Source organism: Oncorhynchus mykiss, chromosome 5, assembly GCF_013265735.2.
Source record: "Oncorhynchus mykiss isolate Arlee chromosome 5, USDA_OmykA_1.1, whole genome shotgun sequence".
NCBI lineage: Eukaryota > Metazoa > Chordata > Actinopteri > Salmoniformes > Salmonidae > Oncorhynchus > Oncorhynchus mykiss.
Genome location: NC_048569.1, coordinates 52,422,440 through 52,444,116, shown reverse-complemented (window position 1 = coordinate 52,444,116; position 21,677 = coordinate 52,422,440). Strand labels below are relative to the sequence as shown.

At 45.0% G+C, this 21,677-nt stretch overlaps 1 protein-coding gene across 26 annotated transcripts in view; it reads left to right on the top strand.

Annotated features, from left to right (window-relative positions):
• The window catches only part of ptprsa (protein tyrosine phosphatase receptor type Sa), a 283,320-nt gene that overhangs the window by 243,930 nt on the left and 17,713 nt on the right, over window positions 1-21,677 (top strand). For 15 of the 26 annotated variants that reach the window (XM_036977783.1, XM_036977788.1, XM_036977791.1 and 12 more), the window contains 7 exons: window positions 1,120-1,295; window positions 5,202-5,327; window positions 8,251-8,405; window positions 10,901-11,186; window positions 17,082-17,260; window positions 17,416-17,542; window positions 17,780-17,905. In XM_036977783.1, the coding sequence (XP_036833678.1) occupies window positions 1,120-1,295; window positions 5,202-5,327; window positions 8,251-8,405; window positions 10,901-11,186; window positions 17,082-17,260; window positions 17,416-17,542; window positions 17,780-17,905 (1,175 nt within the window). The remainder of the gene's footprint in view (window positions 1-1,119; window positions 1,296-5,201; window positions 5,328-8,250; window positions 8,406-10,900; window positions 11,187-17,081; window positions 17,261-17,415; window positions 17,543-17,779; window positions 17,906-21,677) is intronic. The other 11 variants (XM_036977787.1, XM_036977786.1, XM_036977809.1 and 8 more) reach the window with 1 other exon arrangement.

Sequence of the window (21,677 nt, the reverse complement as noted above, 5' to 3'; positions counted from 1 at the left end):
CCTCCACCACCAAACATTATAGTTGGCACTGCATTCCGGCAGGTAGCGTTCTCCTGGCATCCGCCAAACCCAGATTCGTCCATCGGGCTGCTAGATGGTGAAGCGTGATTCATCACTCCAGAGAACGCATTTCCACTGCTCCAGAGTCCAATGGCACCGAGCTTTACACCACTCCTGCCGATGCTTGGCATTGCACATGGTGATCTTAGGCTTGTGTGCGGCTTGTCGGCCATGGAAACCCATTTCATGAAGCTCCTGACGAACAGTTATTGTGCTGACTTTGCTTCCAGTGGCAGTTTGGAACTCGGTAGTGAGTGTTGCAACCGAGGATAGACGATTTTTAGACGCTACGCGCTTCTGCACTCGGTGGTTCCATTCTGTGAGTTTGTATGGCCTACCACTTCGCAGTTGAGCCGTTGTTGCTCCTAGAAATTTCCACTTCGCAACAACAGCACTTACAGTTGACCGGGGCATCTCTAGCAGCGTAGAAATGTTATGAGCTGACTTGTTGGAAAGGTGGCATCCTATGGCGGTGCCACGTTAACAGTCAGTCAGGCCATGCTACAGCCAATGTTTGACTATGGAGATCGCATGGCTGTGTGCTCGATCTCATACATATGTCAGCGACACACAATTAGACACACTGCAGGGCTTATTCTGACACAAACACTCACCCAGCCTGCTTGCAGGAGGGCTATTTTAGCTGAGATTTAGTGGGGCCTGTGTGTGTGACAGGCCGTGGTGACGGCTGTAGAGCGATGGAGGAGAGAGGACCGCTCTGAGCACTGATTTACTCCCCAGGCCCGCGCTCCTTACTGCACACTCCAGCATCAACACTAAATCACAACCACAACACCAGGCCAGAGAAATACATAAATAAAACTTAGAGAGAGAGAGAGAGAGTGAGAAGACGAAAGTGAAAGAAAGAAATTGAGAGGCAGAAAGGTGGAAAGAGAGAGGACACAGTGACCTAAGAACACAGCAATAAGAGCAATAAGAGCACAGCGAGGTCGGAAAATTGCCTTTGCCGTTAAAGTTGGCCACTTGGCTTATTAACAACCAACCATTCTAGAAATTGTACCTTCTTCAACTCTATTACGCTCTTCTCTCAATTTCCAGGTATCATAGGCAGCGACTATATTAACGCCAACTACATAGACGGTTACAGGAAGCAGAATGCCTACATCGCAACGCAGGGTCCTTTGCCCGAGACGTTCGGAGATTTCTGGAGGATGGTGTGGGAACAGAGGGCAGCCACTGTGGTCATGATGACCAGACTGGAAGAAAAATCACGGGTAAATAACTACAGAATTGAATCTGGTGTTCCCCCTGGATCAGTGTTAGGCTTGTTTTCTGACCAAAACAGACTTTACAGAAAAACAGGAACAGATAATCCTTTGTGGTTGGTGCAATGTTGTTGTCTATAAGCAAGCCATAATCAGCCTAGGAATTGTGAATCGTCTTCCAACAATACGAAGAATGCCAAGTTTCTTTACCTCAGGTATCTTACCTCGTTCTCTGTTATCCTCCTCCATCTCTGCCCCTTTTATCCATTTACCTATCCCTCCGTCGTGTGTGTTCCACCCCTGTCAGACACCATCAGGGTTAGCAGGCGGCAAGCGTTGACTGTGAACTCAATGAGAGTGTTAGAACGATGCGTTTCCTGGACTAGCTGTCACATCGCATCAGGGCCTGGGGGGGAGGGGGGGGGGGCGTATTGAATGAATCTTCATTAGGTTAGGATGAAAAGGAAGGATAGGGTGACTGAGTGTTGGGATGGAGGAGGGGGAGTGGTGGGGGAGCTGTCTTGGACACACTGCGTGTAGCTCTGCTGAAAGGGATACATACCCACCCTTGATTGATTGGTGGTTGTTGCTAGGGGGAGGCAGGGGGATGGGAAGATGAAGGGATGGGGAGGGGTTTGATGATTGTAGGTGAAGCCTACAGGGAATGAGTTGATTTGACACTTCTTTTTTCCTTTCATTCCCCCTGTTCTCTCTGTTTATTGTCCTGGAGTGTAGAAAATGTAAAGGCATCCCAGGGCCCGAAGGTGTTCCTAATGTTTGGTATACTCAGTGTATTTCATGGAGTGTAACAACATGTGAGCAATAATGTACCAAATATAAGATGAGTCTATTATTATAGGGTAAGCATTAGAATAAGCCACCTTAATATTCACAGCCAAATGCAGTACCAGCCAAAAGTCTGGACACATCTACTCATTCCAGGGTTTTTCTTTATTTTAAAAATGTTCTACAGTCATGGCCAAAAGTTTTGAGAATGACACAAATATACATTTTCACAAAGTCTGCTGCCTCAGTTTGTATGATGGCTATGTGCATATACTCCAGAATGTTATGAAGAGTGATAAGATGAATTGCAATTAATTGCAAAGTCCCTCTTTGCCATGCAAATGAACTGAATCCCCCCAAAAAACATTTCCACTGCATTTCAGCCCTGCCACAAAAGGACCAGCTGACATCATGTCAGTGATTCTCTCGTTAACACAGGTGTGAGTGTTGACGAGGACAAGGCTGGAGATCACTCTGTCATGCTGATTGAGTTCGAATAACAGACTGGAAGCTTCAAAAGGATGGTGGTGCTTGGAATCATTGTTTTTCCTCTGTCAACCATGCAAGGTTGCTACCTGCAAGGAAACACTTGCCGTCGTCATTGCTTTTCACAAAAAGGGCTTCACAAGCAAGGATATTGCTGCCAGTAAGATTGCACCTAAATCAACCATTTATCGGATCATCAAGAACTTTAAGGAGAGCGGTTCAATTGTTGTGAAGAAGGCTTCAGGGCACCCAAGAAAGTCCAGCAAGCGCCAGGACCATCTCCTAAAGTTGATTCAGTTGCGGGATTGGGGCACCACCAGTACAGAGCTTTCTCAGGAATGGCAGCAGGCAGGTGTGAGTGCATCTGCACGCACAGTGAGGTGAAGACTTTTGGAGAATGGCCTGGTGTCAAGAAGGGCAGCAAAGAAGCCACTTCTCTCCAGGAAAAACATCAGGGGCAGACTGATATTCTGCAACATTTGTCAATAAAGCCTTTGCCACTTATGAAATGCTTGTAATTATACTTCAGTATTCCATAGTAACATCTGACAAAAATATCTAAAGCCACTGAAGTAGCAAACTTTGTGAAAATGTATTTTTGTGTCGTTCTCAAAACTTTTGGCCACGACTGTACATTGTAGAATAATAGTGAAGACATCAAAACTATGAAATAACACATGGAATTATGAAGTAACCAAAAAATTGTTAAAGAAATCAAAATAGTTTTTTATTTTAGATTCTTCAATATACCACCCCTACCTTGTCACAACGCAGCTGATTTGCTCAAATGCATTAACCAGTTATGGCTGCAATCCCCCTATCGGGATAAGTGTCATCAACAACCGCTGAATAGCATAGCGCTACATACAATAAATATTACTATAAATAAATGAATTCACAAGTGCAATATAGGAAAACACAGCTTAGCCTTTTGTTAATCCATCTATCGTGTCAGATTTTGAAATTATGCTTTACAGCGAAAGCAATCCAAGCGTTTGTGTAAGTTTATCGATCGCACGATAAAACATTAAGTACACTTAGCATCAGGTAGCTCGGTCACGAAAATCAGAAAAGCAATCAAATTAATAATTTACCTTTGATGATCTTCGGATGTTTTCACTCACGAGACTCCCAGTTACACAACAAATGTTCCGTTTGTTCCATAAAGATGATTTTTATATCCAAAATACCTCCGTTTGTTTGTCGTGTTATGTTCAGAAATCCACAGGAAAGAGAGGTCACGACAACGCAGACGAAAATTACAAATAGTTTCCATTATGTCCACAGAAACATGTCAAACGTTTTTTATAATCAATCCTCAGGTTGTTTTTAAAATATATAATCAATAATATATCAACCCCAAATGTCTTTCACAGTAGGAGAGGGGAAAACAATGGCTGTCCAAATTCTGTTGCGCAAGCAAAACTCATGTGACCACTTGATGCGATGTTATCGTTCTGGCTCACTTTTCAAAATAAAAGCCTGAAACTATGTCTGAAGACTGTTGACACCTTGAGGAAGCGATAGGAAAAGGAATCTGGAGCAACGGGAGGCTATGGAACATGGAGTTTTCAAAATAGAAGCCACTTCCTGTTTTTATTTTCCTCAGGGTTTCGCCTGCAATATCAGTTCTGTTATACTCATAGACAATATTCTGACAGTTTGGAAACTTTAGAGTGTTTTCTATCCAATACTAACAATAATATGCATATATTAGCAACTGAGACCGAGGAGCTGGCCGTTTACAATGGGCACCTTTTCATGCAAGCTACTCAACACTGCCCCTGCAGCCATATGAAGTTAAGAAGGAAAGAGATTCCACAAATGTACTTTTAACAATGCACACCCGTTAATTGAAATGCATTCCAGTGGACTACCTCATGAAGCTGGTTGAGAGAATGCCAAGAGTGTGCAAAGCTGTCATCGAGGCAAAGGGTGGCTGATTTGAAGAATCTGAAATATAAAATATATTTAGATTTGTTTAACACTTTTTTGGTTACTACATGATGTGTGTGATATATGTGTTATTTCATAGTTTTGACGTCTTCCCTTTCATTCCACAATGTAGAAAATAGTAAAAAATAAAGAAAAACCCTTGAATGAGTAGGTGTGTCCAAACTTTTGAATGGTACCATAAGTGATAGCCTATCTCTACGAACTGATCTGTCATCAGCATTGTGGAATAATCTGAATGTTAAAGTAAGATGTGAATGGAGAAATCTGATCTGAGAGCAGTGCTGCCTTTCTTTCGATCCTATTTGTATCGACACAAGCTCCGACTACGAACTTTGAGAAATGTCTCCCTATGTGGTGTTTTGGGAAGCGCATGTGAGTTCTTCGGCCGTTATAGGAATGATGCATCGTTAAAACACACTAAGCTTATGTTCTATTGGGAAAACGGGCCCTGGTGTGTTCTGTGAGCCTTTTTCTTTATAGGACGGCTGGTGAAGGAATGGGGTTCACTGTGTAATAGGATTCTGTGTGATTTGTGTGTGGAGCGTGCGTTTTTTGCATTTGGGTGTGTATGCGTGCATGTTTGCATTTTTGTGTGAGTGTATATTTGTGAATGAATGCCATAGTTTGCCTTTGTTGCGTGTTTGGGAGTGTCTGTGCACTTACCCACCTCGTCTCCTCTCTCCTCAGATCAAGTGTGACCAGTACTGGCCCAGTCGAGGAACAGAGACCTATGGGATGACCCAGGTGACTCTACTGGACACCATAGAGCTGGCCACCTTCTGCGTCCGCACCTTCTCCCTGCACAAGGTACGAGTGAGTACACAACTTTACTCCACCCATACTGAAACAAATTTCACACGATGTTGTGCTGCGAGTCACACTGCAGAGTACTGTACACACGGGCAAAACATACCTCACCACACGACACAATTAAAACGGCCCTACATTTTAAATCGGACTTCCTACATTCTACACTCCACTCCTACGTATCCACATTGCACACTATACCACTCCAGTCCAGACGGTTTATATCCATACCACTCCCCAGGTCCCCTATAGAACTGAAAATACCAGGTACGGTAGTAGTTCAAAGCACTATGGCTCTGCCTTTCTCGTAGGCTTGGCGGAACCCTCCCCGTGTTTCTTCCCTCCGTCTTATTGTTTCAGCGGAGGCTTTGTTTGTATGTCTTGTGAGGCAATCTGAGGAGAAACCAATGTGGAAATAATGTGAGGAAAGGAATAAGAATTGTCCTGAATGTGATATGAGCTGTAATATGCTGCTGTATGCAGGACCTTGCGTGGTGGGCCCTGGGGAGAGCAAGCCCTTCAGGAGCCGGTCTGTCTGCCTCCTTGTATTGTATTGGCTTTGCGAGTCAAAGTCACCAGCAGTGTATTTCTTGGTGCCGGCACTCAACACAACATCCCCCTGCTGCATCCAACAAGCAAATAAACAAGCAGAATGGCGGGGAATAGGTGAAGGATGGAAATGAGAAGGAAATTCTCTCTCTCTCTCTCTCTCTCTTTCCTTCTCCCAAACTATTTACTTTCTTTCCTTCTTCCCAGACCTCTTTCCTCTTCCTCTCTTGTTTGCTGTCCAATCATCTTTTAATGCCCGTCTGCCAAATAGAAGCACTTAGCTAAGTGAGCGGAAAAAAATGCTACATGCATAATTGGCCGACTTTTTATATCCCACCCTTCCGCGACTCTTGGCGGTCAAGCCGACATAAAAGAGTAGAGCTAAAAAAGGAAATGTATCTTTAAAAGTTACGACTGCAATAAGTGGGCCCTTTAAGATGTCTGTGGCAGTGTGTTTTGGTTCTGTTAAATGGAGCACGATGCCTACGCTAATGCTATGTTAACAGACTGCTATGTGCTGGAGCTAAGGGGAACTAGCTAGCTGGTAACACAGGTGCTTTTGGGCTAGTTAGGTTCAGTGCTACGTGGCTAACACTATGCTAACGCGTTCTGTTGCTTTATGCTGGAGCTAAGTAGAGTAGCTAGCTAAGGCTAGCTAGTAGCACTGGTGCTTTCTGGTGCTTTTTTTTTTGGTTACAATTTTTCAGGCTTGTTGTACACATCTGTTGGTTTACGGCAGCTTGTCGACCCGTCCCTCTAGATCCCTCTGTGCTCTCTATACTCCACCCTCCCCCCTTTTTCTTTCCTCTGTTTTCTCCACACGCTGCTATTCCATCTCCTTCTTACCCTCCCTCTATCCCTCACACATCTCTCCATGTTCTCTCTTCTTCCCCAGCTGTCTCTTATCCCCCCACCTCTCTCTCTCTCTCTCTCTCTATCTTTCTCTCTCTCTCTCTCTCTCTCTCTCTCTCTCTCTCTCTCTCTCTCTCTCTTTCTCTCTCTGTCTCTCTCTCTCTCCCCTCATTCCCTCTCTTACTCTCCTTATTTCTGGTATAGTGTCTCATTGTTCTGTTCTTGGATTTAACTGAACTCTGGTTACGGTATTTGCTTTGTAGAGAGTCTGTAACACACACACACACACCCTCCACACACACACACTCTCCACACACAGGCATATGTGTGCGTAATGTGTAGTGACACAGAACCCTCCTGACGAGTGATAAATTCTTTAAAATAATCTGGGCACCAGACAGCTAGTTATCCCTCCCTGCAAAGAAAGAAGCACATCCACAGCAGAAAACACAAAACCAGTGGAATGGCCAGGAAATAAATAGATAAAGAATAGACAAATCCCCTCAAACTAGGTCAGTTTGCTTTTAATTAATGCATCTATTTATTCATTTATTCAGCAGAAAAGTCTGTGAGGATAGCAGAAAACGCTGCATTGAAATGCAAACGATAGCTTTAAAGAGCTTCCAGGAAGAAAGGGAAAGGGAAAACTAGAGGGCAGGGCAATGTGAGGTGTTTTTTCTCATTTAGTTTTTTGTTTTTTCTGCGCTGGATAATGTTTTTAATGCGTTAGACGGCTTTCCAATGCGCCCTTATTACCGCTCTCTTCATGTATCGGGCGTGTCCTCTGTTTATTGTGGTTGGCCCACAGACAGGGGAACAGATTTTGGGGTAGAAACATGAATACTAGCTAAGATAGTGACATGCTAGGTCCTATATAAGAATAGGAGGCACGTTGCTAGTTGAACCAGTCTTTGAATGGGTTTGCATCGAGCCAAAAATGTACAGCCAAATAGACATGGGGCTTGAAATCAGAGCTGTTTCACTCACACACACACACATTGACATAACACCCCCCCCCCCCCACACACACACACACATACACACACACAAGTTGAATTACCCACCCCACACAAACACACACACGTTGAATTAACCCCACACACACCCACATGTTAAATTAACCCCTCCCCCACACAAACACACACCCACAAGTGGAATTACCCTCCGCTCAACACACACGTTAAATTACCCCCCCCCCCCCCCCCACACACACACACACACACGTGTTAAATTACCCCCCCTCCACACACACACACGCACACACACACACACGCACACACACACACAAACTGAATTACCCCCCCCACACACACACACACACGTGTTAAATTACCCCCCCCCTCCACACACACACACACACACACAAACTGAATTACCCCCCCCACACACACACACGTTATATTACCCCCACATCCTACCCACACACAAACACACACACACACACACACACACACACACACACACACACACACACACACAAACAAACACATGTTGAATTAACCCGCATCTCTCTCTTCTGCCCCTCCAGAATGGTTCCAGTGAGAAGCGGGAGGTACGTCAGTTCCAGTTCACAGCGTGGCCTGACCACGGTGTCCCCGAGTACCCCACCCCCTTCCTGGCTTTCCTACGCAGAGTCAAGACCTGTAACCCCCCTGACGCAGGCCCCATCATCGCCCATTGCAGGTTGGTACACACACACATACACTCACACGCTCACACACTACACAGCTACAGATAGTGTACAGGTTTCACAGCAGGGTATATAGTATATGAAAATAATACTTCTGACTGACCACACACAGTTTGGTGAAGGTTTTTGTTTCACCCCATTCAACTACTACTGCCTAAATTCTATCAGCATATCGATTGTGCAACCAGGGCTGGTAAATCCCTGGATCATTGTTATTCTAACTTCCGCGATGCATATAAGGCCCTCCCCCGCCCTCCTTTCGGAAAAGCTGACCACGACTCCATTTTGTTGCTCCTTGCCTATAGACAGAGACAAAAACAGGAAGCTCCCGCGCTCAGGTCTATTCAACGCTGGTCCGACCAATCTGATTCCACGCTTCAAGATTGCTTCGATCACGTGGATTGGGATATGTTCCGCATTGTGTCAAACATCAACATTGACGAATATGCTGATTTGGTGAGCGATGTCGTACCCACAGAAACTATTAAAACATTCCCAAACCAGAAACCGTGGATTGATGACAGCATTCGCGTGAAACTGAAAGCGCGAACCACTGTTTTTAACCAGGGCAAGGTGACAGGAAACATGACCGAATACAAACTGTGTAGCTATTCCCTCTGCAAGGCAATCAAACAAGCTAAGCATCAGTATAGAGACAAAGTAGAGCCGCAATTCCACGGCTCAGACACAAGAGGTATGTGGCAGGGTCTATAGTCAATCACAGTCCTCAGAGCATGCGCAGACCAGCTGGCTGGTGTGTTTACGGACATATTCAATCAATTATCCCAGTCTGCTGTTCCCACATGCTTCAAAAGGGCCACCATTGTTCCTGTTCCCAAGAAAGCTAAGGTAACTGAGCTAAACGACTACCGCCCCGTAGCACTCACTTCTGTCATCATGAAGTGCTTTGAGAGACAAGTCAAGGACCATATCACCTCCACCATACCTGACACCCTAGACCCACTCCAATTTGCTTACCGCCCCAATAGTTCCACAGATGACGCAATCGCAACCACACTGCACACTGACCTAACCCATATGGACAAGAGGAATACCTACGTGAGAATGCTGTTCATCGACTACAGCTCAGCATTTAACACCATAGTACACTCCAAACTCGTCATCAAGCTCGAGACCCTAGGTCTCGACCCCGCCCTGTGCAACTGGGTACTGGACTTCCTGACGGGGCGCCCCCAGGTGGTGAGGGTAGGTAACATCTCCACCCCACTGACCCTCAACACTGGGGCCTCAAAAGGGTGCGTTCTGAGCCCTCTCCTGTACTCCCTGTTCACCCACGAGTAAGTTTTAAGGGGGGGCTGCCTTAATCAACATCCACGTCATCGGCGCCTGGGGATCAGTGGGTTAACTGCCTTGCTCAGGGGCAGAATGACAGATTTTTACCTTGTCAGCTCGGAGATTCGATCCAGCTTTTGGACCAAACTAGGATGAGATTCAACTTGGTTAACGAGACTGCATAAGGATTCAACTAGATTCGTTGAATGAGGTGTGTCAAGGTTTCCTCACCAATGAACTATGGACCCAGCACTTGAGAAAAACAGTTCCTTATTCCTCAGAATACAGAGGCCAAATCGTAACCCTACATTTTCCACTCACATCCGTAGATGACTGATTTTAAGTGTACCGTTAGGATTCGATCCATACTTACAGTATCTTTGTTCACACAGCATGGTAGTAGATCATATTATTCATATTATTCATATTTATTGGAAAGATATCCTCACTCACAGTATGTATGCTCTGAATTCAATGTACTAAATAGTTTACTGCCATGGCAACAAACAAGGGTTCAACCAAGCGAGTTGTCGGTGGGAACCTACCATGTCAGTGGGAACCTGTACAGGAGGTGTGACACAACCACTGTTCAACAGCGTGAGCAATACACTTTACAATACACACGATACACATCAGTGTGTGTGTGTGTGTATGTGCGTGCGTGTGTGTGTTTGTACGGTTCAGTGCGTAGATCCAGTCACGCAGTGCTGGAATAACAGTAGTAGTGGTGAGTAAAGTGAAAGTCATAGCTCTCTAATGTGTTAACACTAGACTGCAGGGCTCTGAGTCTCACACACACACACACACACACACACAGACACACAACTCACACAGACACTCGCTCCTTATCAACTATGTCTCTCCTTCACGTCCTCTTTCGCCCCCTTCTCTTCCTCTCTTTGTTCCCGCGTCTTTCTCCTGGCCCGCCCACTCTCTCTCTCCCACTCTATTGGTGTCGGCAAGATGACCGCTGCAATGTAGATGTATTAGCGTGACCGGGTCAAGCAGACATTGTCAAAGCCACGAACGACAGACGGGAAATTCCGATCGCTCAAATCTCTCATCTGTGATGAAATTCTATCTGTCCGTCTTATGTGATTCCTCAAGAATAATCTCTAATGTTCTCTCTCTCCCCCTCTCCACACTCTCCCGTTTTTTTCCCCCCGTTTTCCAATCCCACTCCCTACTCCCCCAGTGCGGGCGTTGGGCGGACGGGCTGCTTCATCGTGATCGATGCCATGCTGGAGCGCATCAAGCACGAGAAGACGGTGGACATCTACGGCCACGTGACGCTCATGCGCTCGCAGCGGAACTACATGGTGCAGACGGAGGACCAGTACAGCTTCATCCACGATGCACTGCTGGAGGCGGTGGCGTGCGGCAACACGGAGGTGGCAGCCAGAAGCCTGTACTCCTACATCCAGAAGCTGGCACAGGTGGAGACGGGCGAGCACGTCACCGGCATGGAGCTGGAGTTTAAGGTAGGGGATGCCGATAGGGTGTAGGGAAACTGGGGCTGGGGAGGCTGGGGAAGGTACGAACTGGAGGGTGTTTGTTTGGTAGAGTGGTGCAGAGCCTGAGTTTAAGGTAGGCCATAGACATTTAGGTACGTAGGCTGCGGTGACCCTGAGAAAAGAGAGGTTGGGGAAAGGCACAAAATGGAGGTTTATTTCAGATGAGGCCTACTACTACGAAATCATAAATTATGAGGAGACGCAACATTTCGTTTTTTATCTTCAGTTGCTCTCAATGCTCTGTCATATCCATGATATCTTTGAGCCAGAGGTAAAACACTAACGTTTGAAATTGAAATGGCCTTGGAAACATTTTAAATATATATTGACTTGTATATATTTTTTTAACGGCGCATTAGAATGGGCATGTCGATATCACACCCAATTGCTGGAGGTATAAATGTTTATAGACAGTTTATTATACCTCCTTCGTGTGAGCCTTAACCTCCATCATTCAGTCACTGTTTGCTCACACCACTCAATAGCATTGTCTTTTAAAAAGCTAGAAATTGAACAGTTAAGCTGTCTGCTCTTTGTCTTTGGTGTGAATCTATTTCTGAAGGATTTCAAGTACTATCCTCCAGATAGAGCAGCTTTGTAATCAGCGTATAGACTCCAAAGGAAGGATTATTCTGTAAAGGCATAAAACGATGAATTTAAACTTAACAAATAACTGCTACGATGAGAACCCATTATCCGAACGTGGAAGAGCATGGAATGTGGCCAAACACTAAGCGAGAGACCGACGATCCAGTGCTATCCGAACTTTGTTGTTCCCCCTTTGCACAACGACACACTTGACCTTGAATTGTACATGTACATGCCCCTATCTCACCTCAGAATCATTTGTAATATTCCCAGTGCCATTTATCATCTCGCCGCGCTAAGAAACAATAATGAGGACGGTTTCATCCGAGACATTTGCTACAGTATACCACGATATAATCTCTAACAGCTACAGCCCCTTCTGTAATAGCGATAATGGTACTGAGAGGTATGCAGTCGTGTCGGATGCAGTTGCCGGATTAATAACGGCAAGCAGCGGCGGTCGTGGCGCGAGAGCGTTAGTGAAAGGATGTTATTAATAGTTAATGATGACGCACGGCGAGGCGAACGGCGAGGGCAAGCAGGGCGGTCCTCTCACTAATGAACAGAGAGACGTTACTGCGTCTTAGAAAGGAGTTGCTGCAACAGTTTAGCCAGCGTTTCCCAAACTCGGTCCTTAGGACCCCAAGGGTTGCACGTAGGGCTGGTATGGTGACCATATTACCGCCACACAGGCAGTCACGAGTCATGACTCGCAGTCAAATTCAATAAGACCATTTAGTCACGGTAATTAGGCTTCTCCAAGCTCTGATGCTGCTGATAGTCATTAGTAGCCTACCAAACTTGCTAACTGCCTGGTACTCAGCACTCTATTGTCCCTCTAATCATCCTGGCATCGATGCAAATGTATTCGAAAATCAAACACTTCATGAGAGCTCATGAGCACATGTTGCACAACATTTCTATGCAATGAGTGAGAAAACAGAGTTTTGATGGCCTCTATTAAAAAGAGGAGGGTCCCATCAACTTTCTATAGGCTAGGCCTACAATATTTATTTCTCAACTTCCCTAATATTAAGCACATTGCTTCTCTTTACAACAGGAGTATAGCCTACCTGGCTGGCATGAAAATGAACCACGGGAAAAGCATCCTCCATTCCCTATTTAAGTGCATAGATGACATGTATTTTCTCCTAACCCTGTTTGGAGACAGTTGCATGATAATGGTCCATTTTAAATCAAAACAAATGTAAATATTTTTTTCCCCTCCTCAATCTACACACAATACCCCATAATGCCAAAGCAAAAAAATGTTTTTAATTTTATTTGTGAAAATGTATTAAAAAATAAAAACTGAAATATGACATTTACATAGGTATTCAGACTCTTTACTCAGTACTTTGTTGAAGCACCTTTGGCAGCAATTACAGCCTCAAGTCTTCTTGGGTATGACGGTAAAAGCTTGGCACACCTGTAGTTCAATCTTGGTTTCATCAGACCAGAGAATATTATTTCTCATGGTCTGAGTTTTTTAGGCACCTTTTGGCAAACTCCAAGCGTGCTGTCATGTCCCTTTTACTAAGGAGTGGCTTCTGACTGGCTACTCTACGGACAATTCCTTTGACCTCATGGTTTGGTTTTTGCTCTGACATGCACTATGGGACCTTATATAGACAGGTGTGTGCTTTTCTAAATCATGTCCAATCAATTGAATTTACCACAGGTGGACTCCAATCAAGCTGTAACATTTCAAGGATGATCAATGGAAAGCTCAATTTCACGTCTCATAGCAAAGGGTCTGAACATTTCTTTAAATAAGGACTTTATGTTTTTTATTTTTTATAAATTTGCAAAAAAAAAGTGAACCTTTATTTGTCATTATGGGGTATTGTGTGTAGATTGATTAGGGGGGGGGGATTATTTAATACATTTTAGAATAAGGCTGTAACGTAACAAAATGGGGAAAAAGTCAAGGGGTCTGAAACACTTTCCGAATGCACTGTACGTAAAGACAAGATTAAATCAAGAATATTCTGATGGCTGACCATATTAGCCTATCACATGTGAATGATATATTATCACTTGTGAATGATGCACAGCTTGTGTGCCGTTAGGCAAGAAACATCGCATACCTTTTTTTGCGACCTTTTTCAAATCGTATTTGCACGCCCGATGTAGCCTAGCCATAGGCCCATATGTTTTGAGACGTTTTCTATCTCAACTAAAGTGGCCAAATAACTTCTTAAAATGAAGCACATTAATCCGCTTTACAACTGGTGTAGAGCCTACATGGCATACATACATGTGCAGCGTGTTTCAAGTTTGGGGAAGATCATTTTTATCATAATTTTTTTTTCACCATTAGCATTACTTGTATAATGGCATTTGCGGTCACTTTTGAGATGGTGTTTTCCCGCTATTTCCATGTATGCATTGCTGCGCTTATAATGTGAAGAAATAGCCTAATAGTTGATCAACATTTTAAGCTAAAAGTTCTGTTGCGTCAGCCTCATTGCTTTTAAAATGTTTTTTTTTAATGTTAGTCGTTGTATTAATCTGGGATCTATCGCAACTCACAACTGTCCCAGACTAAGTTGGGAATATTTATTTCTCGCACAGAATATAATACCTCAAATTTTGTACTATGGGGGATTGTATATTGACATAGGCTAGTGATTTTTCCGTTCGTTAGTTCTACTCATCTTGTTGACTGACAAAAAGTAAATGTAGACAGTCCAACATCTTCAATATGCGCCTCGGAATTCAATAAGGACTGGCGCAGTTGCGTTCCCGATGTGTCTGTCTTCACTTGTAGCCTACATGATGGAGAGCCATGTTTACTTGTAGCCATGTGGGAAGGACCCGTTCAACATGACGGGCGTTGGCTAATAAGAATTGAGATATCTGAGAGAGCCATGTGAGTGAGAGGTGCTTCAGAGCATGCTGCCAGGAGAAGGGAATTCTTACTATTATGTTCAGGCCAAGGGCACAACTGGCCGCAAAAGGCAAGGATTTTTTTAGGTTGCATTTACAGCTACACAAAGGCTGTGCCGCAAATCGTTTGGAGAAAATATCCGTTCGATTCTATTTTCAGCTATGTTCAATTGTATTCTTCGTAAAATAATATCAAATGATGCCACGGAATTCTAAGCAAATCTTGTCTGCTAAATTAACTTGTGTAGCCCACAGCCATATGGCATAGCCAGATCAGGGCCTAACATAAGGACAACTCAGACAATGCTATTCTGTTCTTCTGAAATAGACTACATTTTATTCATATCATGTTTTATTAGACCTGTCTGAAATGTAAAAAAAAAAATGTATTTATTGTGATGGTGTAAGCTATATTAAATGCAGATGTTCCTATATTAAATGTAGCGGTTCCAAAGGTCTGCATCAGTGGCTTATAGGTTATGCATTGAGCCAGGAGTTGTGATAAATGTGTTTATGTTCATTAACAGTCAATTACCCTGAAACCGGCTGTTTTTTGCTTGACAATTTTCATGACCGCCAAAAGTCTTTGGCTCGTTTTTTTTTTTTCCCCCTAGCTTGACGATTGCTTGATTACTTGAATCAGCTGTGTCGTGCTAGGGCAAAAACCAAAATGTGCACCCCTTGGTGTGCCGAGGACAGAGTTTGGGAAACCCTGGTCTATAGGCTTGAGATCAGTACAGTCGTCCATAGCAACATTTATGCCTTTGTTTACTTACGACTGCCAGCGCGCACACCAGACCTAGGTTCAAATAGTATTTATTTTCTTTCAAACGACGCTTCACCTATGCTCGATTAGGCTGGCCTGGCCCAATGGAACCAATGGAATAGTCCCAGAAAATGCAAATCCCGCCTATCATGCTTAGCATTGTGGTAGTGGTAGGCTACATGACAGAGAACATAAGTACAGTATCATCCAGAACTCCCGGTGGAAAGGGGCAACTAAGGTTGTTTCTTTGACTAGAGGTTTCCTAGGTGCGTCTCTGCCCTTACGGGGGGGGGGGGGGGGGGGGGGGGCAACAAGGACGGGTTCCCAGATTGGTTGGTTTTCCAATCGAAACTCTCCCCCCGGAGTTTGGTGTAGTAACAGATCTGGGCGTCTTCAGCCTTGCCAGTCAGACTCATTCCAGTTGCCTCTGTTAAAGGGGGATCAAAGGGAAGAAAGGAGAGAGGGAAGAGAGGAGGGGATGGGGACAGGGGGGGTTGACCCAAATCCAAGTGGCAATGACAGTCTGGGCTTTTGGCACCGAAAGAGGGATGGAGAGAGATGAGGGGGCGAGGGAGAAAGAGAGGGGGAGAGGGAGAGAGAAACAATTACATTGGGGGACAGGGTGAGAGACATTTTAGGGAGGGAGGAAGGAGTAGCGAGAGTTAGGTCGAGAGAAAGATTGAGAAGGGATAGAGAGAGGCTGTCAGAAAAAGTATAGCTTACACACAGCAGACATCAAGGTCAAAGGAGTGAATAGGGAGAAGAGGGGGATGAGGTGTGCGTGTGAGGGATGATATTGTCAGACAGACTGACCCACAAACTGCCGTGATGGTCCCTTTGATGGTCATTTGTCAGTACAGGTCCCAATTTGGATCATGACACTGTGTGTGTGTGTGTGCACGGGCCTGCTCGAATGTATTCGGTGTGACTGTGTGCTCGACTGTGTGCAGAGCATATACCAGACTCCCATTATCAAAGACTTAAGTGACCCACTTTTTGCAGACGGGTTTACTGCCTCACAGAAACCCCTCTCTCCAGTTTCTGTTTGATGGTAGCTTGTTACAGTAGTACAGAGGGGTGCTTCAAGTCGTACTATTTTACCTCATAGCACCTCACACAAGACTTCACATTGCAAAGTACACAGAGATATGAAAAGGAAATGGGGAGTAGATTAAAGACTGTGTTCTTTGATTGCTCCATCCAGCCATACATTATGAAATCATTCATCAAATAGATATGTCTGCATTTTTAAGGTGCTTCAGCGAACGTCTATGGCTCAGCTCTGTCTTGCTTAGATAACATCTCACAGTTCTTTATTACTCTGCAGTCTTCCATCTCTCGCTCTCCTTCCATCTCTGCTTCTCTCTCTACCACTTTCTATCCTTTTGACTCTCGTTCCATATGACATTCATTCCTATCTCCCCCTACCCCTCTCCCTCCTTCCCTCTCTTCTCTCCCCTCTTCCCCCTACCCCTCTCCCGCCCTCTACATGTCCCTCTCCCTCTCTCCCTCCCTCCCTCTCTTCTCACCCATCTTCCCTCATCCCTCCACCGCTCCCTCTCGCCATTCCTCCCTTCATCCCTCCGCCCAATCCTCCGACTCTTCCTCCTCTACAGCGCCTGGCCAATTCCAAGGCCCACACGTCCAGGTTCATCAGTGCCAACCTGCCCTGCAACAAGTTCAAGAACCGTCTGGTGAACATCATGCCCTACGAGACCACCCGCGTCTGCCTGCAGCCCATCAGGGGCCTCGAGGGATCCGACTACATCAACTCCAGCTTCATCGACGGATACAGGTAGGTGGAATGGGTGTGGGGTCGGAAAGAGAGAGGAAGACGGGGAGGGGTGTGTGTGTTTGCGTGCATGCAACTGTGACTGTCTCTCTGTCTGTCTGACTCACCACACTACATGTCTGACGTATGTGTGTGTGTGTGTGTGTGTGTGTTTCCAGGCAACAGAAGGCTTACATCGCCACGCAGGGCCCGTTGGCAGAGACCACAGAAGACTTCTGGAGGATGCTGTGGGAGAACAACTCTACCATCGTAGTCATGCTCACCAAACTCCGAGAGATGGGCAGGGTAGGAGATACTTTATCTCACTCACTCACTCACTCACACAGACCCACTCAAGCATTCTTCTCTCTGTCCATCATTCAGTTATCCTCTGTAGTGCAGTCTGTACTATTACCCCAATGACAAACAGAGCACATGCCTAACCTGCACTTACTGTAGTCTATGTATTCACGCTCATCTCAGATCTATTTATCCTATGCCCCCTCCTCATATGTGTGTGTCTCTCTCTCTCTCTGTTCACAGGAAAAATGTCATCAGTACTGGCCCGCTGAGCGCTCGGCCAGGTACCAGTACTTTGTGGTGGACCCCATGGCTGAGTACAACATGCCCCAGTACATCCTCCGAGAGTTCAAAGTCACTGACGCCAGGGTATGTGTGTGTGTGTGTCCATGCATATGTCCTTAGGGATGACACATTCTATTTCTATTCATTCCTCCCTCCCATTGATACTATGTCTAGAAACGCTACTGTCCTATACACTGAGTATACAAAACATTAAGAACACCTGCTCTTTCCATGGCATAGACTGACCAGGTGAATCCAGGTGGAAGCTATGATCCCTTATTGACGTCACTTTTTCATATCCACTTCAACCAGTGTAGATGAAGGGGAGGAGACAGCTTAAAGAAGGATTTTTAAGACTACCTACTTGACACAAATGCGGGAAGCATTTGAGTCAACATGGGCCAGCATCCCGAATGCTTTCGACACCTTGTAAAGTCCATGCCCCGACGAATTGAGGCTGTTCTACTCCGTCTGCATACCTAGTCTATGTTCCATTCAACCTTTCACCTGTATCATCAGTGAGGCTTGAGAAAGCAAACTGATTGAGGCTATTTTCCTCCATCACATGACAATACAGTGCTGATAGGGTATGTGTCATGAGTATGCTAGTATGATTGCTCCTCATACCACCTTTAAAGGAGCAATCTGTAGTTCAAACAACAACAAAGGGGCCACTCCGCCACTGTTTTGGTAAACACCTGAGGGATTGGGTTGGAGAATATCCCAGATTGCCCCTATTAACGACAATATTTAGATCCAGAGAGAGTTTTGACCTGACAAAGGAGCATACAGTGCCCTTTTTGTCCTTTTCATATATGTGTGTGCCATTCGCCCATTTCAAGGAAATGCATGACCACAACCATTTCTATGATAATATGATTGTCAGTGATCTGTTTAAGCACAAAGGCCCATTCCACAGTATAGGCTACCATTTTGTGTCCAATGTAGCGGTAACTGTACTGCAGAACACTAGCCCACCTGGGACTGGCGGACATGTTGGATTGCTGCTTGAGCCAGCATGGCGGCTAGTTAGGAGCACTCATGTTGGTCTGGGGGGAAAAAAAACACTTTACACACTGGCCTAGCACTCAGCCCCCTGTGTCTCCCACTGGGCAGATTAGACATAAATGCTGCTTAAGCTGGTGCTCAAGGTACCACACATACAAACTATACCTTCCCCTACCACACACACACACACACACACACACACACACACACACACACACACACACACACACACACACACACACACACACACACACACACAGAGTAAGGAGTGCCCGGGAAAGGTGGACTGGAGCAGCAGCTGCAGCGGTGATTCTAGGCTGTGTTAATTGTGATTGAATCATCAAAGCGGCCCACTCCAGTAATCAGGTTGGGCCGCACGCGTAAGGTCTCCCTAAGAAATGAAAGGGACCTCTAATCAGAGATGACTGGAAGAGGGAGAAGGACGAGGAAAGGAACGAGAGAGGGTAGCGAGAGAGGTGGGTGAGTGGGAGAGAGGAGGAGGTTATGGGAGGTGGTTGGTATGCCTGTGTGGAAAGGGTAGGGGGGTGTGTGTCTGCGTGTGTGTGTGTGTGTGCGTGCCCGTGCAATAGCAGAGACTCCACACTTCAGTTGTCTCTGCTAGCGAGGCAGTCACGTATTTAATCACACAATTTGACACAGTGCGCAGACCCTGAGGTTGTGTGTTAAATGTATTTATTTAGATTTGTCTCTACGCACTTCATTAATTGTGTTGTTGTTTTTTTCTCCTCCTTCGCTTTTAATCCGCGCGGGGAGGCAAAACGTTTTTCAAATGAGGTTTAAAGGAAAAAAACAAAGGTTCAGAAAGGCGACAGAATGGTAAGCGAGAGATAAGAGTAAACAGTGGCTTGTGACAGTCAAATGAAAGACACTCTTGACACGGATGAGTCTGAAGAATAGTCGTCAAGGAAATGAGACAAGGCTAGGGGACTAGGGAGCGTTTTGGAGAGTATTAGGATGTTTTGGCCTTTTGCTTGGGACTTTATACTGAACAAAAATATAAATGTAACATGCAACAATTTCAAAGATTTTACTGTGTTACAGTTCATAAAAGGAAATCAGTCAACTGAAATAAATTAATTAGGCCCTAATCTATGGATTTCACATGACTGGGAATACAGATATGCATCTGTTGGTCACAGATACAGCGCCTTCAAAAAAAGATAGGGGCGTAGATCATAAAACCAGTCCACCATTTGCCTCATGCAGCCCGGCACATCTCCTTCGCATAGAGTTAATCAGGCTGCTGATTATGGAATATGGAATGTTCTCTTCAGTGGCTGTGCGAAGTTGCTGGAAATTGGCGGGAGCTGGAACACGCTGTCGTAATTGTTGATCCAGAGCATCCCAAACATTCCCAATGGGTGACATCTCTGGTGATTATGCAGGCCATAAAAGAACTGGGACATTTTCAAATTCCAGGAATTGTGTAGAGCCTTGCGACATGGGTCTGTACATTATCATGCTGAAACATGAGGTGATGGTGGAAAATGAGTGGCAGGTCAATGGGTCACAGGATCTCGTCACGGTATCTTATAAAATGCAATTGTGTTTGTTGTCTATAGCTTATGCCTTCCCATTCCATAACCACACCGCCACCATGGGGCACTCTGTTCACAATGTTGACATCAGTAAACCGCTCGCCCACACAAACCCACACACGTGGTCTGTGGTTGTGAGGCTGTTTGGACCTACTGCCAAATTGACAAAACTGCACATTTTAGAGTGGCCTTTTATTGAACCCAGCACAAGGTGCACCTGTGTAATGATCATGCTGTTCAATCAGCATTTTGAAATACAATACCTGTCATGTGGATGGATTATCTTGGCAAAAGAAAAATGCTCATTAACATGGATGTAAACACATTTGTCCACAAAATTGAAATAAATAAGCTTTTTGTGCATATGGAAAATTTCGGGAATCTTTTATTTCAGCTCATGAAACATGGGACCAACACTTTACATGTTGCGTTTATATTTTTGTTAAGTGTAGAAGGGCTGGGTTCCAATTAAACATACAGCCAGCCTCCTCTCCTTTCCTTTTTTCCTTGTCTCCTTTCCTGACAATGGACCTGAAATCACTTGATAGGTATAAGCAGCATTGTGGAACCCAATCAACTCTGTCCAATGATCAGTGGTCATCAAGGAAGAAGACAGGGCTAAGGACTAGGGAATGTTTGAGGAGTATAAGGACGTAGCCTTTGGTTCTGTATTGTATCCTCAGCCTCAGTTGCCAAATTCAAATTCAGAGACCGTTTCCTTTCTCTTCCAGTCTACTACTGAAATTAAGACCCCACCATAATTGACTACCCTTCGGCAGAGATTCAAATAAAGCAATTTTCTCGATTAGTATAAGTCCAGTCCGCACCGATGTGGGTGGCCACCCCAAATTGGTCTTCCTCCCTTCCTGGCTGCATGCCATTTTTTGCATGTCAGGTCCCTCCGTCCATCAGTCCTCCGTCCACGATTACCCCGTTTAACACAATGTTTAGAAGAAGACGCTTGTCACGCCAAATGCCCTATTGATTTCCTCTAACCGGGACTTATTCCACCGAAGAAATGACAAGCTAAAATGAGAGAGAGGCAGAGAGAGAGGCAGAGAGAGAGGCAGAGAGAGAGGCAGAGAGAGAGGCAGAGAGAGAGGCAGAGAGAGAGAGTATAGTTAGAGAGAATAGTTAATGAGAGAGAGAGAATAGTTAGAGAGAATAATTAGAGAGAGAGAGAATAGTTAGAGAGAATAATTAGAGAGAGAGAGAGAATAGTTAGAGAGAGAGAATAGTTAGAGAGAATAGAGAGAGAGAGAGAGAGAGAGAGAGAGAGAGAGAGAGAG